Source organism: Epinephelus lanceolatus, chromosome 20 (genome assembly GCF_041903045.1).
Source record: "Epinephelus lanceolatus isolate andai-2023 chromosome 20, ASM4190304v1, whole genome shotgun sequence".
Lineage (NCBI taxonomy): Eukaryota > Metazoa > Chordata > Actinopteri > Perciformes > Serranidae > Epinephelus > Epinephelus lanceolatus.
Window position 1 is genome coordinate 12,882,006 of NC_135753.1, and position 13,068 is coordinate 12,895,073.

Below are 13,068 nucleotides of genomic sequence, written 5' to 3' on the forward strand. Positions count from 1 at the left end.
AGCTGGTGGTATTTTGGCCAGTGTGCTTCGCCTCTCCAAACGGACTGTATACCTGTCACTCAGACCTGATTTATCAATACTATTCAGAGTACAAATTCAAACCAGAGTGCTTCTGACACCAAATCCTTTCCCATTGCCTACAGATTCAGCATTCATATGCAGAGATCTGTTTACAAAGATTATGCCATCACTGACTGCTGACTTGAGGCGGCACGGTGATGTGGTGGTTAGCACTGTCGCCTCACAGCAAGAGGGTTGCTGGTTCGATCCCGGGTCTGGGAGCCCTTCTGTGCGGAGTTTGCATGTTCTCCCTGTGTCAGCATGGGTTCTCTCCGGGCACTCCAGCTTCCTCCCACAGTCCAAAGACATACAGATTGGGGACTAGGTTAATTGATAACTCTAAACTGAGTGATCAACAACTGCTTCAGTTTGGAATCTTGTTTCCCTTCATTCCACGACTGTCATGTATACACACGCCGTACAGCCTGCCCTGCATTCCCTGTTCCCCGCCCACATTCTCTCAGACACACCTGGCAGAGATCTCTACTGAGTGCACTTTTCTAGTTATTATCAACGACTCAAGCTCACACACAGTCCCCCTCTACACCTGTTTACTAATGCATCATGTTTCAGTGTCATGTTGTTTTAATGTATTAGAGCAGTGAAATGTCTCAACAGTCTTTACTTCCTCTGGCTGATGAAGATAACTGTATCTACCAAGCATCAGAAAAGAGGAAGTGTTGGTTCTCTGTTGGACCCTTTCAAACTTTATTTGCATTTATCATTAGTCGAAAGGAAGTGAGTTTGACCCCAACACCCTGTGTGACACACAAAAAAAAGAAGTTAAAGAGTGAATAGATAGCAGTATATTGTATTTGCATAAATGGCATTAACATTAAAATCTTAGCCCTATTAAAGGTCTTTAAATGTTCCTTCAGGAATGTATTAATGTTTGTGTTTGTAAAACATAAAGGCTATGTTATCATAATCTACACAGTGGATGAAGGTGACCTCAGTATCTTGAAAAAACTAAAAGAGATAAACAAGAAATAACAGTAAGTCCTGCCCTTTACTTTCACTTCCTCACTCACTGTATTCGAAAGAGGACAGAGCTTCCAGGCAGAGGAAAGGGACGAACATGCTTCTCATGTACATGAGACTGACACTGTATATTACATGATAAGAGATGTCATTTACACTCTTTTGATCTGGGAGAAACATCTTAATCGAACAAGGGAAGATCATTAAGTCTGTCAGTGATCAGTGATTAATCAGCACTTCTTCTTGTGACACAGTGAGTATCAAAAATTATTATTTCTTGACCATTTAAGGTTAAATAAACTGAGGTCAAATGTTCAGATGACATGCAACTTAAAGCTCCAGTGTGTAAGATTCAGGAGGATTTAGTGGAATCTAGTGGTGAGGATTACAGATTGCAACCAGCTCAAACTGGTTAGAATTCCTTTGGCGTTCATTGTGCAGGAGGTTTTTAATGGTAACCAAATTGTCTGCAGAGGTCTTTTTCTCTCAATACAGACAGACCGGGTGATTTAAACTGGTAAACACACTGAATAAAGCAGTTTCACATTACAAACCACTGTCCTCTGTGCTGTTCGGCATGTCGCAGATTGGCCCTCAGTGCCTGCTATGTCAGCTCAATTTTTCTCTTTGATAACCTTTTGTGTGCTCACCTTTTTCTGATCCAGATGTTCAGAATGTTCTTACTGTGAGCCACATTATCCACGGAGCTCCCTGCTAGAAACACTGAACAAGGCAGATTCTTTGTGCAAACCAGTGTTTCTCTGACACTGTTTGGCACATCACAGATGGCCGTTAGCCTAGGACCTGCTAAAGTGTGCTCACCTTTTTTTGGTCTGATAACTTAATATTTAGACATACAGGAAGTTTTTGCGAGAGCCAAATTATCCACAGAGGCATCTTCTTCTCCAGAAAAGATGGACCGGATTATTTAAACCGGTAAAAACACTGAATAAAGCAGTTTCATGTAAAAAAAAAAAAAAAAATAATAATCGAATCTGTGTTTTTCCGATGCTGTCTGCCACTGAGGGGCTACTAGCAATGGTGGCCAATGCGAAAAATGAAAATGGCTCGATCTAGAGCCAGTGTTTGCCTTGACCATTCTGAGCTACACATGGCGGTGCAACATGGCGATCTACAGTATGTAGACGAAGACCCAATTCCTATCTAGATATAAACGCCTCATTCAAAGGAAACAAAAACACAACAATTCTTATTTTCAGGTGATCATACACTTGAGAAAACATACTTATTATATTATATTTAATTTCTTGTAATATATCCCCTAAATCCTACACATGGACCTTTCAATGTGATGTTCATGTATGATAGTGTTTTAAATGAGTATTTTTTGTTTGTTAGTGTCCCTGATGGTCTTTGTTTATTGCATTTGATTTTCAGGACCACCTTCTGCGGTTAACCATTAACCAGGTGGACTATACGTTGAGGAAGTTCAATTCCATTTTGGTTGGACATCTCTTGTTCTTTTGTAACAAAGATTTTAAAATGGATCCCGGCTTGAAAGAGGAACAAACAAAAAGAGGCTCAAAATGTTTTAAACTAACTTTTGTTTTTTTCTTGCTGAATATCAGCAGTTTTTTTGTTCCAGTCACAGGGTATGTACTGAGGTCTTGCCATATCAGTCACAGAACTGCCATATGTTCCAAGAGGAGACTCACTGCTGTCCCTCAAGATATTCCCTCAACAGTGAAAGGTTTGGACTTGTATGGAAACAAAATTTCAAAAATCCAAGTATCAGATTTCAAAAAGCTGTCAAATTTGACAGAGTTAAATCTGAAATGGAATATAATCTCAGAGATAGATACAGGCTCCTTTACCCATCTGAATTCCCTCAAGAAGTTAAATCTAAATGATAACAAACTTACTGGACTTGGAGACAATGTTTTTGATGGTTTGGGCAGCCTAACACATCTCAGAATGAACAGAAATCAGATCAAAACAGTGGCATCCACCTCTTTTAAGTCCTTGACGAACTTGACGGTTTTGGACATCTCCGTCAACAAACTGTACCGCATAACAAATGTTCATACTATATTACAGCACCTGCCAAATCTACTGGTGCTGTCAGTCGCAAACAACAACTTAACCTCTTTTCAGTCGTGGGAACTGACAAACAGCTCACTAAAACTTGCCTACCTTGATTTGTCTCAAAATCCCATTGGAGACTTTAGGATCACTGCAGATGTTTTTCCTAATCTCACCTGGTTAAACACTGGGGGCTCTTCTAAGAGGCATCACATGAAATGGGACGTTCGTAACAAGACTTTTCTTCGCAGAGTGTCTACTTTTGATATTAGTGGGCTTCAAATACCTTCAGAAGACATGAAAACAATACTAGGGACCTTCAACTCCTCACTGACGACAGTGAAGATGAATGATATGAAACGCACATACCTGAGAGCCTTAATTAACATCTCCTGCAGCATCCCAACAGTGTCCTCACTTCAACTCAGAAGTAACAACCTCTTTTTTGTGAGTTCAAATTTGTTACCGTCGTGTTTTAAGGTAATAGAGTTAGATTTAGCAGATAACTCAATGAAAAATATCAAAGACGATGCCTTCAAATATCTTCAAGGTATAAAGGTCTTGGCTCTGAATCACAACAGGCTTTCATCTGTTCCAGCTGCCATAAGGAATCTACCAGCTCTTGAAGAGCTAGATCTCAGCAAAAATAATATCACCACACTTGGGTGTCAAGATTTCGCCAATCTGACAAAGCTCAGACGGCTCAGCCTTCATCAGAATTCAATCTCAGCTCTACAGGGGTGTGTTTTCAAGGATTTAATACACTTGGAAGTTTTAAAGCTACAGAATAACAGTATTTCTAAACTGAACGACGCTTTCATAAAATACTTGCCAAATCTGAGACAACTGCATCTGAATTCAAATAAACTCACAGCAATTAAACGTGGGGAATTTAGGGGCTTGCGGTCCCTCCAGAACTTGTCATTACATGAAAATCAGATAACAGTACTGGAAAATGGGTGTTTTACTGGACTGACGAATCTTATGGATATCCAGCTGCAAATAAATCATATTAAAAGACATAAAGATTACAAAGATAGTTTCAGAGATCTGATAAATTTAAAACGATTGGATTTGAGTAACAATAACATTAAATATGATGAGAGCTCAGCTTTGCCTGATCCACCATTTTCTCATCTGTCCAATTTGGAGACACTGGCTTTTACTGGAAATCACCGCAGAGGGAAGTCCCAGCTGCCTTGCAACTTCCTGCAAGGCTTGACTAATCTTTTAGATTTCACTGGCAGGAATCTTCAGCTTATATCCTTGCACAAAGACACATTTAATCACACGCCAAAACTGCAAAACCTTGATATAAGCTCAAATGAACTTATGGATCTTTCTTCAGAATTGTTTTACCCAATTAGAAATCTCAAAAGCCTCTATATATCTAGAATAAATCTTGGGTCTCTAGACTTCTTTAAAGATGCCAGCCTAACTAAGCTGGAGTTCCTGCAGGCAAGAAAGAATCAGTTTTCAGTTTTCAGTGAGGAAGCACTGGAGTCCATGCCAGCTCTGGCTTACTTGGATCTTCAAGGCAATAGTTTCACCTGTGACTGTGATAACGCCTGGTTCCTCAAGTGGACAGAAAACAACCAGCAAACACAAGTTTTTGATGCCTACAACTTTGTGTGCAACTATCCTCCACACCTTAAAGGTATGAAACTGTTGAAGCTCGATGTCCGGTCCTGCACAGTGGACACTGAATTCATCTGCTTTATCTCCACCACATGTACGATCCTCCTGTTTATGGTGGCATCCTTCACCTACCATTTCCTGAGGTGGTACTTGGCCTATGCCTACTACATCTTCTTGGCTTTTCTCTTTGACACAAAGCATAAAAACAAGCAAGCTCTAAATCAGTATGACGCCTTCATCTCCTACAACACCCATGATGAGCCATGGGTCATCAGACAGCTGTTGCCAAAACTGGAAGGGGAGCAAGGCTGGAGATTGTGTCTGCACCATCGAGACTTCGAGCCAGGTAAGACCACCCTTTACAACTGGCATTAAACACATTTTTTAGCCAAGCTAGTGCAATAGCTTTTGGGACGGCAATATCAGTCCGTCAGTCTGTCTGGCAGTGTTTGGGTTCTGGGAGCAGAGGCACAAAGCAACATTGACAAGGCTGGTATATGCACTGACAGGTATGATTGGGAAATGACACACAGGTGAACAGGAGGATGTGGGAGTCAGGTAACCAGGAGGAAGGAAAGTCAAAGGGGAACTGGTGGACAAATAGAGAGTGCCAAGCTTAATAAAACTTCATAGATATCCAGGGGCCTTGGAGAGGTGGGGATGTGGCTGGACAGAGGGACAGGGAGGCAGAATTGGCAGAAATAAACACAAATGATGTCACTGTGACCAGGCCCCCAGGAAGTGGGCCTGACTTTGAAGCCAGTTAGATGTAGTGACCAAACCTGAGTCTGTAATATGATGCCATCAGGTTCAAAAAACATTTTCACATGACCAACATTGGGAAAAAACATTGGGGCGGCTGTGGCTCAGAGGTAGAGCGTCGTCCACCTATTGGAAGATTAGTGGTTCAATCCCCGGCTCCTCCAGTTTGCATGTCAAGATACAGAGCCCCAAATTGCTTCCAATGATGCCTCCATCGCTGTGAGAGTGAATTAAAAACTGAGTAGCAGGTGGCACCTTGTACGGTAGCCTCGGCCACCAGTGTATGAATATGTGTGTGTGAAGAAAGGCACTATACAAATGCAGGTCCATTTACCAACGAGGCATCTGTAAATCAGTAAATCAGTATAATTCATTTTGAAAGTCTAGAGGAGCTGCACATTTAACCCTATTCTCGTTATCGGAGGGCTAAACAGCAAGTTAACTGCTCAGTCAGCGAAGTCTTAAGTGCACACTCTGTAGAATTAACAATGTGGAAGATCCGGGCAATATTATACACAGGAAGTTAAACGTTTTTGGCTTCATGTTCCACTGAGCAACTTTCATAGGAATGAACGGGGCCTCTTTTGGCTCTTTATACAACTGTGATTGTGAGAGAAGTAACTCAGCAACTATTAGCTGATAGTTGTTGATCTTGTTGATTTGATGCACACATTCATGGCACCCCTAATGATGAAATCTACTAACTTTGATGTTCCCTACATTTTCAGAAGGTCAAAGTTGTAGTTTTTCCTAATACCTGCAAAAATAATATTTCCATCAGTCTCAGATGCACAAAGCAACACTGTGCCTCACATCCTTTAGCATGGCTGGAGACACTGGGTCTTGTTTATCTATGCAGCTGCAAGTTCCATATTTTCGATTGTGAATGCAGAGCGTGTTGAACACATTTGACAGGTCAAAATCTACATTACGTCATGAATGCGGCCTTTTTTGATGATGGTGGTGATGGCATTGAATGTTTTATACACATAGCAGGAAACCTTTTTGTGTGTTATGGCCAATATTTCTAACTTCAAATATCTGCAGTGCATTATGGGCTTTGAGTCCAGTGTCAGGGAAAAAGGGGGGAATATTTACTTTCCCCTTGTTTCCATCTAATTTCAGTGTACACTTGACATGTTGAGCTGTAATCTGGCAGTCAGTGTGCTAAATTGTCTATTACTTAAATACTGTATGGCTTAAGTCAGTTGTTTGTACTTTCTCTTATACTCCAGAGTATGTCGCCATTGTACTTTTTATACTGCACCATCAGAAGAGCAAATGAGGAGAACACACATTTTATTTACTATCCATTTTCTCAGTCCTTTTTATTTTTCTCTCGCTCAGGTAAACCCATCATAGACAACATTACAGATGCCATCTATGGAAGCAGGAAGACCATCTGTGTGATCAGTCACAGATATCTTGAGAGTGAGTGGTGCTCCAGAGAGATCCAGGTGGCCAGGTAATGTGTCTTACTATTTCTGTATGAACCTAGTTTGAATGATTAATCCATCACTGGCTATGCTTATTCTGTATATTAATGGGGTCTCTATAGTTATGAAATCTGTGTGTTTAATCTGTTTAGTCTTTCAATTCAAGCCATTGGAAAAAAAGTAGGAAAAGGTCTAGTTTATCCCATAGTTGTTTCTAACATTGGGAAAGGAAATGATGTTTGTGTTGAGTACTGCTCTTTTTTCTTTTCAACGTTCCCCTAAAAAACAAGTAAGGTTGAGTCTCCAAATAACAGTAGCACAAATTTCAACTGATCTTCCAGAAAAAATGCTAAAGGAAATGCAAATTGTTGTGTGTTTCCATTCACCAGTGCCATATGAATTTATTAGGATGGAGGTTCATTAAGATAAACAGTTGGTGGCGCCAATTCTCCAGTGATTATAGCAAAAAGGGGAAAGGGCACAACAATATGATTTAATTAACAGAGCATAACAAACCTCAAACAATGAAAAACTGGAAAAGTAGATGGAAATTTGTTTCTTATATTGTTTTTTCAAGATTTTTTTTTTGATGCACCAACTTTTACACCTCAGACAGACCTTTTTTTGAAGTTATATTTCAGGGTTTTTTTTGTTTGTTTTTTTTGTTTTTCAATCTCCAGCTTTTCTCTGTTTTTTTTTCTGTAAGGTTTTTGTAAGTTTAAACCATGCTGTCATCATGAAAACTGCCATAATGTTAAATCTAAGACAAGTCTGAAACTTAAGGGAACTTAAGGTAGAAGCAGAAATAATTTCACATAGGTTTTTAAAAGATAATGTCTTTGCTTCAAATTTCTCTGAAACAATCAGTTAATTAACCTGTTTTTACAGCCTTTTACGTCAAGATCATTTTTCAAGCAGAAAGTCAAACTTTCAGTGGTTCCAGCTTTTAAGAAGTGGGGATTTACTGCTTTTCTCTGCCTATCTGTCATTGTCAATAAACTACCTTAAAAGCAATTTGAACACATCACATTGGGATCTAGAGACCCAGAAACCTATGTCAATATTTTTCCATGATTTATTTTGACATTTTTGAGACATTTAGTTGATAAGAAAAAAGACATGCTGAATGGTGCTATCCTCACTTCTGTCTTTTTCCTTTGTTCAGCTTCCGCCTGTTTGATGAGCAGAAGGACGTGCTCATCCTGGTGTTTCTGGAGGACATTCCCACCACTCAACTGTCTCCTTACTACCGCATGAGGAAGCTTCTGAAGAGGCAGACCTATTTGAGCTGGTCTCGAGCCTCAGAGCACCCTGAACTATTCTGGGAGAGACTCCGCCAAGCTCTGAAGACCAGAGAGGATCTCGGGGAGGATGAATTCAACCTGACTGTGACGGACAGACCGTGATGGAAAAGGAAATACAACCTTCTGTGAAAGGTTCAATCCCATTGTCGTCAACTGGTTTGAGGTTTCTCAAGCGACAACCTCCAGGGCTGAAAAATGAAGCCAACATGGAAGTGTCAAAAACTGCAGTTCCTTGAGTGTCCACTTGGGGCTGGCTACAGAGGCGACTTAATCTTCATCTACCCTCATGTTTAATTATACAATACAATACGATTCGATACGATATACTTTATTGTCCCATAGGGAAATTTGTCTTGGATTCATATGTGCTGCATACAATAAAAACACAGATAAAAAGTACCAACCAGTACCAGTAGAATTGCCCAACTTTACAGCAGAAATAAACATGTTTACAGGCTGGTTTGGGTCTCTATAGCTAATTTCAACATTCATGACAACTGTACAGGGGGCAAATTTTAATATAACTCATCTTTTCACATTTTATGAAGGCTTAAAGTTCTCCATATTATAGAACGTTAACAAGTGCATTTTTGCAACATCACCATCTTGTGTTATATTATAAATATTTTTCCTCCTGCACAAACATTCTGCAGGGGTGTGAAAGCATTCATATGAACCCACGAAACCAGTTAATTGGTCTTTGTAAATTTCCATGAGGATTTTTGTGACGAAAATCATGCTTTAAGTACGAGTGAAATACATGAAGCATAGTGAGCGTGTGAGCTGTGCTTTTGACAGACGTGGCAGAGAACTGATAACGATAGATAATAAATGGGTGATGGATTATATCAACGGATAAATAATTAAACAGAGCTAGATGCCGAAAAATGATGTATGTAAAAAACAAAACAAAAGGACTGACAACAGATTGGTCCCATCAAAAATACTTAAAACAAGTAAAACATCTGTGTATGGGTCCCCCTGCTTGTCGGTTTGGTTTGATAAAAATCATAATTACTTTCGGATTCATTTTTCAAATAGTCAACTACGGTATAAACTAATACTACCTATGCCACATTTTAACATCTGAACAGTATCACTTGACTCTTATGGACAGAATTCCGGGTTATAACTGTGGTAACACTCACAGCAGGAGCGTAGAAAACATGTTTCCACATTGTCGTGATAACTTATACTGTATATATGCACTTTTTGGGTATTGATTATGTGTAAATGTTATATAGTCTGTATTACTGCGTAAACACTAGATTGATTTTTTTGTTTGTTTTATATATATATATATATATATATATATACATGTATATATAAAAATGGTTTTAAGATTATATATATATATATATATATATATTCAAGCTTTGTACATACATTGTAAATGTTAGACTTGGTCTTTGTTCAGCCCCTAAACCTAATTATAAACTGTATAGCCATGCTTTGTTCAAATCCATAGAGTTTTATTTTACACTGTAGTAAAGGTGCGAAAGTTTTCAAAGTTTCTGAATCTGTTTTTTTTAAGTTTTTAAATTTTAAGAAGATGTGTATTGAATGATGCAAAATACATTTAGAATATTGTTGATTTGATGTCTTGTAGCTTCAATGAAGAGCTGGTGCAAGGTTAAACATTACTTTTATGAAACAGACTGTGGGGAATAAGATGATTTTAACAACCACACAACTATTTATAGTGGAATAAGTGTATGTCAGGAGGCTTCACATATATCATTGTTTCATTTGACATGATCTCTTAATCTGTTACTGCAAATTATTTTACATTTCAACTTTTAACTCTCATTTTTAACTTTTACCTTGTTTTTTACCTTCTACCACTGAGAGGAGATGCACTGGAATTTTGTTGTACATTTGTGCAATGACAAAGTATTCTATTCTAAACTTTATTACATTTTTCGTTATCAGTCTGTTAACATTCTCTTCCTTTGGGGCAAAACATTGTGACAAAAGCCCAATGTCAATGTCCAATATCCTGTCTTCATAAAGTTACCATAATTATATTGCATCTACTGCATTTTCACCTGAACATTTGGGTGCATCATGAATGCAGACTCTGACCTTTGTGGCAAGATATGATGTATTAATGTGTGACAAAATCATATATTACTTGTACTATGTATAAATGTGTATAGAATGAAATGCTCTAGTATTCATTTCAAGTGTTTTTAATGTCATAAGTGAAAGAGTTGTGTTGAAGTCATGACTTGACCAGTGCGATATGGTGAATGTGGTGAAGCCAATATTGACAGACACATGTGTGATTAAATATCTCTTTTAATAAATTCTTTAACAAGATAAATTAAGATTCCACTTCTTTTGACAGCACATTGTTTCATACTCCATGTCTCTGCCTTCAAAATGTCAGCACAAACTTTACAAAAAATATAAATGTACCTCTCAAAAACCATGTTTTCATTATTTCCAGTGGATGCTCTGTAGCTACAGCATACAGGTTACTATGTATAAAAAATACTACACTTCTCTGTTTATAAAACAGAACAAATAATAAGATATAATTTAAGAAAAATCACATGATAGTCCCTATCAGGGTTCTTGTGCAGGAATGCATAACAATTAGAGTCATATGTTGCAGATATGAACTGTTGTTTAGAGCTTATGCTGATGATGTGGTGTTGCCTGGAGTTCTGTTTGCGAGGATCTTGCTGTTCTTCTTTCTCCTTTCACTACAAAGAAAAATGAAAACCCAACATTAATTTGGTCCAGTATTTAGATATATACTACCAGATGAATACAATGTGCAGAAAAAGTGACACTAAACATGCTAGAGATGTACAAGTATACTCACTCAATGCACTTCATCCCTCTCTGAGTCCAGCTGCTTGAAGGATCAGCGCACAAAAACCTCCCTGGGAGGTGGAATCTGTGGAAAAACAGGAAACAGTTAAGAAATGATCAAACACGCAACGCATGAATGCACAACATTACACATGAGATGCACTCTCCCTCCCTGTGGATTTTTTTCCACCTTGTGTATTAACCCTAAGTGTCTTCTAGTACATATTAACAACAGTAACCGAGTGACCCCTGTCCAAATTAGCTGCTCTCAGAAAGTCCCAAAGCGCCTCCTGACTGATTTTGGGTCACACTTTAACTGGCAGGGAACACACAAGCAAGGTGTTGTGCAATTTTGACACAAGCTAACCTACTCATGCTTTGTTAAGTCATATCTAGTGCCTGCTTTCTAACATATCAGAACTTATTTGCTTTCTCTCCAGTCAAAGCAGATTTTTGTCCTAATTATAACACTAAATATCTTTACACACACACTGTGTCTCTGTTCGCTGTATAAAGAATGGATAAGAAAGCAGAATAACACACAAGATGTCATGTTAAATAAGATTTAAGATATAAAATCCTACTTTACTGTTGAATTTTTTGCTTTTACCTCTGAATTTGACATAATTTCTATATTTATTCAGCCACCTAAAACTTCCTAACCACATCTTTTTCAGGTGTATTTATTGGGTAATTTAGTTGTAAGTGATAGAGTAATATTTTGGGATGGTGAACTGTTATAGGACAAAACAAGACATTTCATCCCATCACCTTGTGGTCTTGGATAATGTGATGGGCATTTTTCAATGTTTAATTTGAGAAAATAGTCCACAGAATAATAGATAATGACAAAAATGTTAATTGCAGCACTTGTAGACAGATAAAAGATCAGACTGTTGACTCACATAACAGCGCTGATGTCGCAGGAAGTGTAGATGTTCTGGATGGTGTAGCCAAGAAGATGATGGCATTTCATCCGACGACTGACGTACCTCATGCAGCAGCTCGCTATGAAGACACACATAATAAAAATACAGCATGAAATACCTTTTCATTTTAGTTCAAAACATTTTGATAAGATAGTTTTTTAATACTATGAATTTAGTTTGCTGATTTAATCCTGAACCATACAATATTAATTCAATTTACTGAGAGTTTGTTAAAGCTTTAGAATGTTTGGATACTTCATATATGAAGTATATCCTGCCAGGAATGGCAGAAAGGATACGGCACATGTGTTATCAGTCGCAGCTGAAGGACTCACCAGACTGTGTGCTGTCGATAAAAGTGCTGAGGATGATGAGGGAGCACAGGGCTGCCAGGAGACACACTTTGCCGCTTGTCATGGTGGCTTAAAGTTGGAGTGCAGGCTCTGCCGCTCTCAGTGTGTTGCTGTAGTAGGTTAAGTGGTGTAAAGCGCCTGAAGCGATTCAGTGAGAGTGTGATAGAGAGTACCTGCACTCCTTTCTTAAGTAGGCCGTCGCTGGGATTTCCCCCGTTTGGCAGGCTTGTAATGACAAGTGTGATTGTTAGGAATGTGGCAGTGAGCCAGGAAGTAAAAGTACACCTGCCGGCTCTAACCTCCACGTGGAAATGGGTGTGTTAGATAATTTATACATGTACAGCGTGTACACAACCACTTTGCTCAGTTTAGTTTCAGTACCAGAAAAGATGACAAATCTCAGATAATTAAACAAAAACGTCAATAAACAATCAATTAAAAGATCTATGGACACCACAGCGGTGCAACAGGCATTATTATGTAGAGGTGGGACCAAGTTGTTGGTTTGTAGGTCGCAAGTAAGTCCCAAGTTTTTGCAGTCAAGTCCCAAATCAAGTAACAAATCAGACTGACAAGACCTACAGGGTCTCCAACTCATTTCTGTATTTGTAGCAGCCCGCCACAATTAAAACATTTGCCACCATGGTTTTTTATTTTTTATTTTTTGAGCAGGACCGTTCAGCAGGAGCGCTGTTGCAACTTATATACAGCAACTTATTCAGTTATTCATTGCTCCACA

At 38.7% G+C, this 13,068-nt stretch overlaps 2 protein-coding genes across 2 annotated transcripts; one reads left to right on the forward strand and one right to left on the reverse strand.

The window, feature by feature from the left end:
• Nucleotides 1-1,096: 1,096 nt before the first annotated feature.
• Nucleotides 1,097-9,557, forward strand: LOC117265065 (uncharacterized). Its single transcript, XM_033639454.2, has 4 exons — nt 1,097-1,294; nt 2,440-5,068; nt 6,832-6,949; nt 8,086-9,557. Exons 2-4 carry the CDS (start codon nt 2,545-2,547, stop codon nt 8,324-8,326), a joined length of 2,883 nt encoding a protein of 960 aa, XP_033495345.2. The 5' UTR covers nt 1,097-1,294; nt 2,440-2,544; the 3' UTR covers nt 8,327-9,557.
• A 950-nt stretch (nt 9,558-10,507) lies between these two features.
• ccl20b (chemokine (C-C motif) ligand 20b) lies at nt 10,508-12,502 on the reverse strand. Its single transcript, XM_033639455.2, has 4 exons — nt 12,312-12,502; nt 11,953-12,055; nt 11,058-11,132; nt 10,508-10,935 (listed from the first exon to the last, which is right to left on the reverse strand). The coding sequence occupies exons 1-4, from the start codon at nt 12,391-12,393 to the stop codon at nt 10,866-10,868; spliced, it is 330 nt and encodes a 109-aa protein (XP_033495346.1). The 5' UTR covers nt 12,394-12,502; the 3' UTR covers nt 10,508-10,865.
• Nucleotides 12,503-13,068: the final 566 nt, after the last annotated feature.

Excerpts from the sequence above, each read along its gene's own strand:
- ccl20b (XM_033639455.2), bottom strand. The coding sequence starts at position 12,393 with ATGACAAGCGGCAAAGTGTGTCTCCTGGCAGCCCTGTGCTCCCTCATC. Across the intron at positions 11,133-11,952 it reads TGCGACATCAGCGCTGTTAT|ATTCCACCTCCCAGGGAGGT; the intron begins GTGAGTCAACAG and ends GTTTTTCCACAG. Across the intron at positions 10,936-11,057 it reads AGAGGGATGAAGTGCATTGA|TGAAAGGAGAAAGAAGAACA; the intron begins GTGAGTATACTT and ends TTTTCTTTGTAG.
- LOC117265065 (XM_033639454.2), top strand. The coding sequence starts at position 2,545 with ATGGATCCCGGCTTGAAAGAGGAACAAACAAAAAGAGGCTCAAAATGT. Across the intron at positions 5,069-6,831 it reads CCATCGAGACTTCGAGCCAG|GTAAACCCATCATAGACAAC; the intron begins GTAAGACCACCC and ends TCTCTCGCTCAG. Across the intron at positions 6,950-8,085 it reads AGAGAGATCCAGGTGGCCAG|CTTCCGCCTGTTTGATGAGC; the intron begins GTAATGTGTCTT and ends TCCTTTGTTCAG.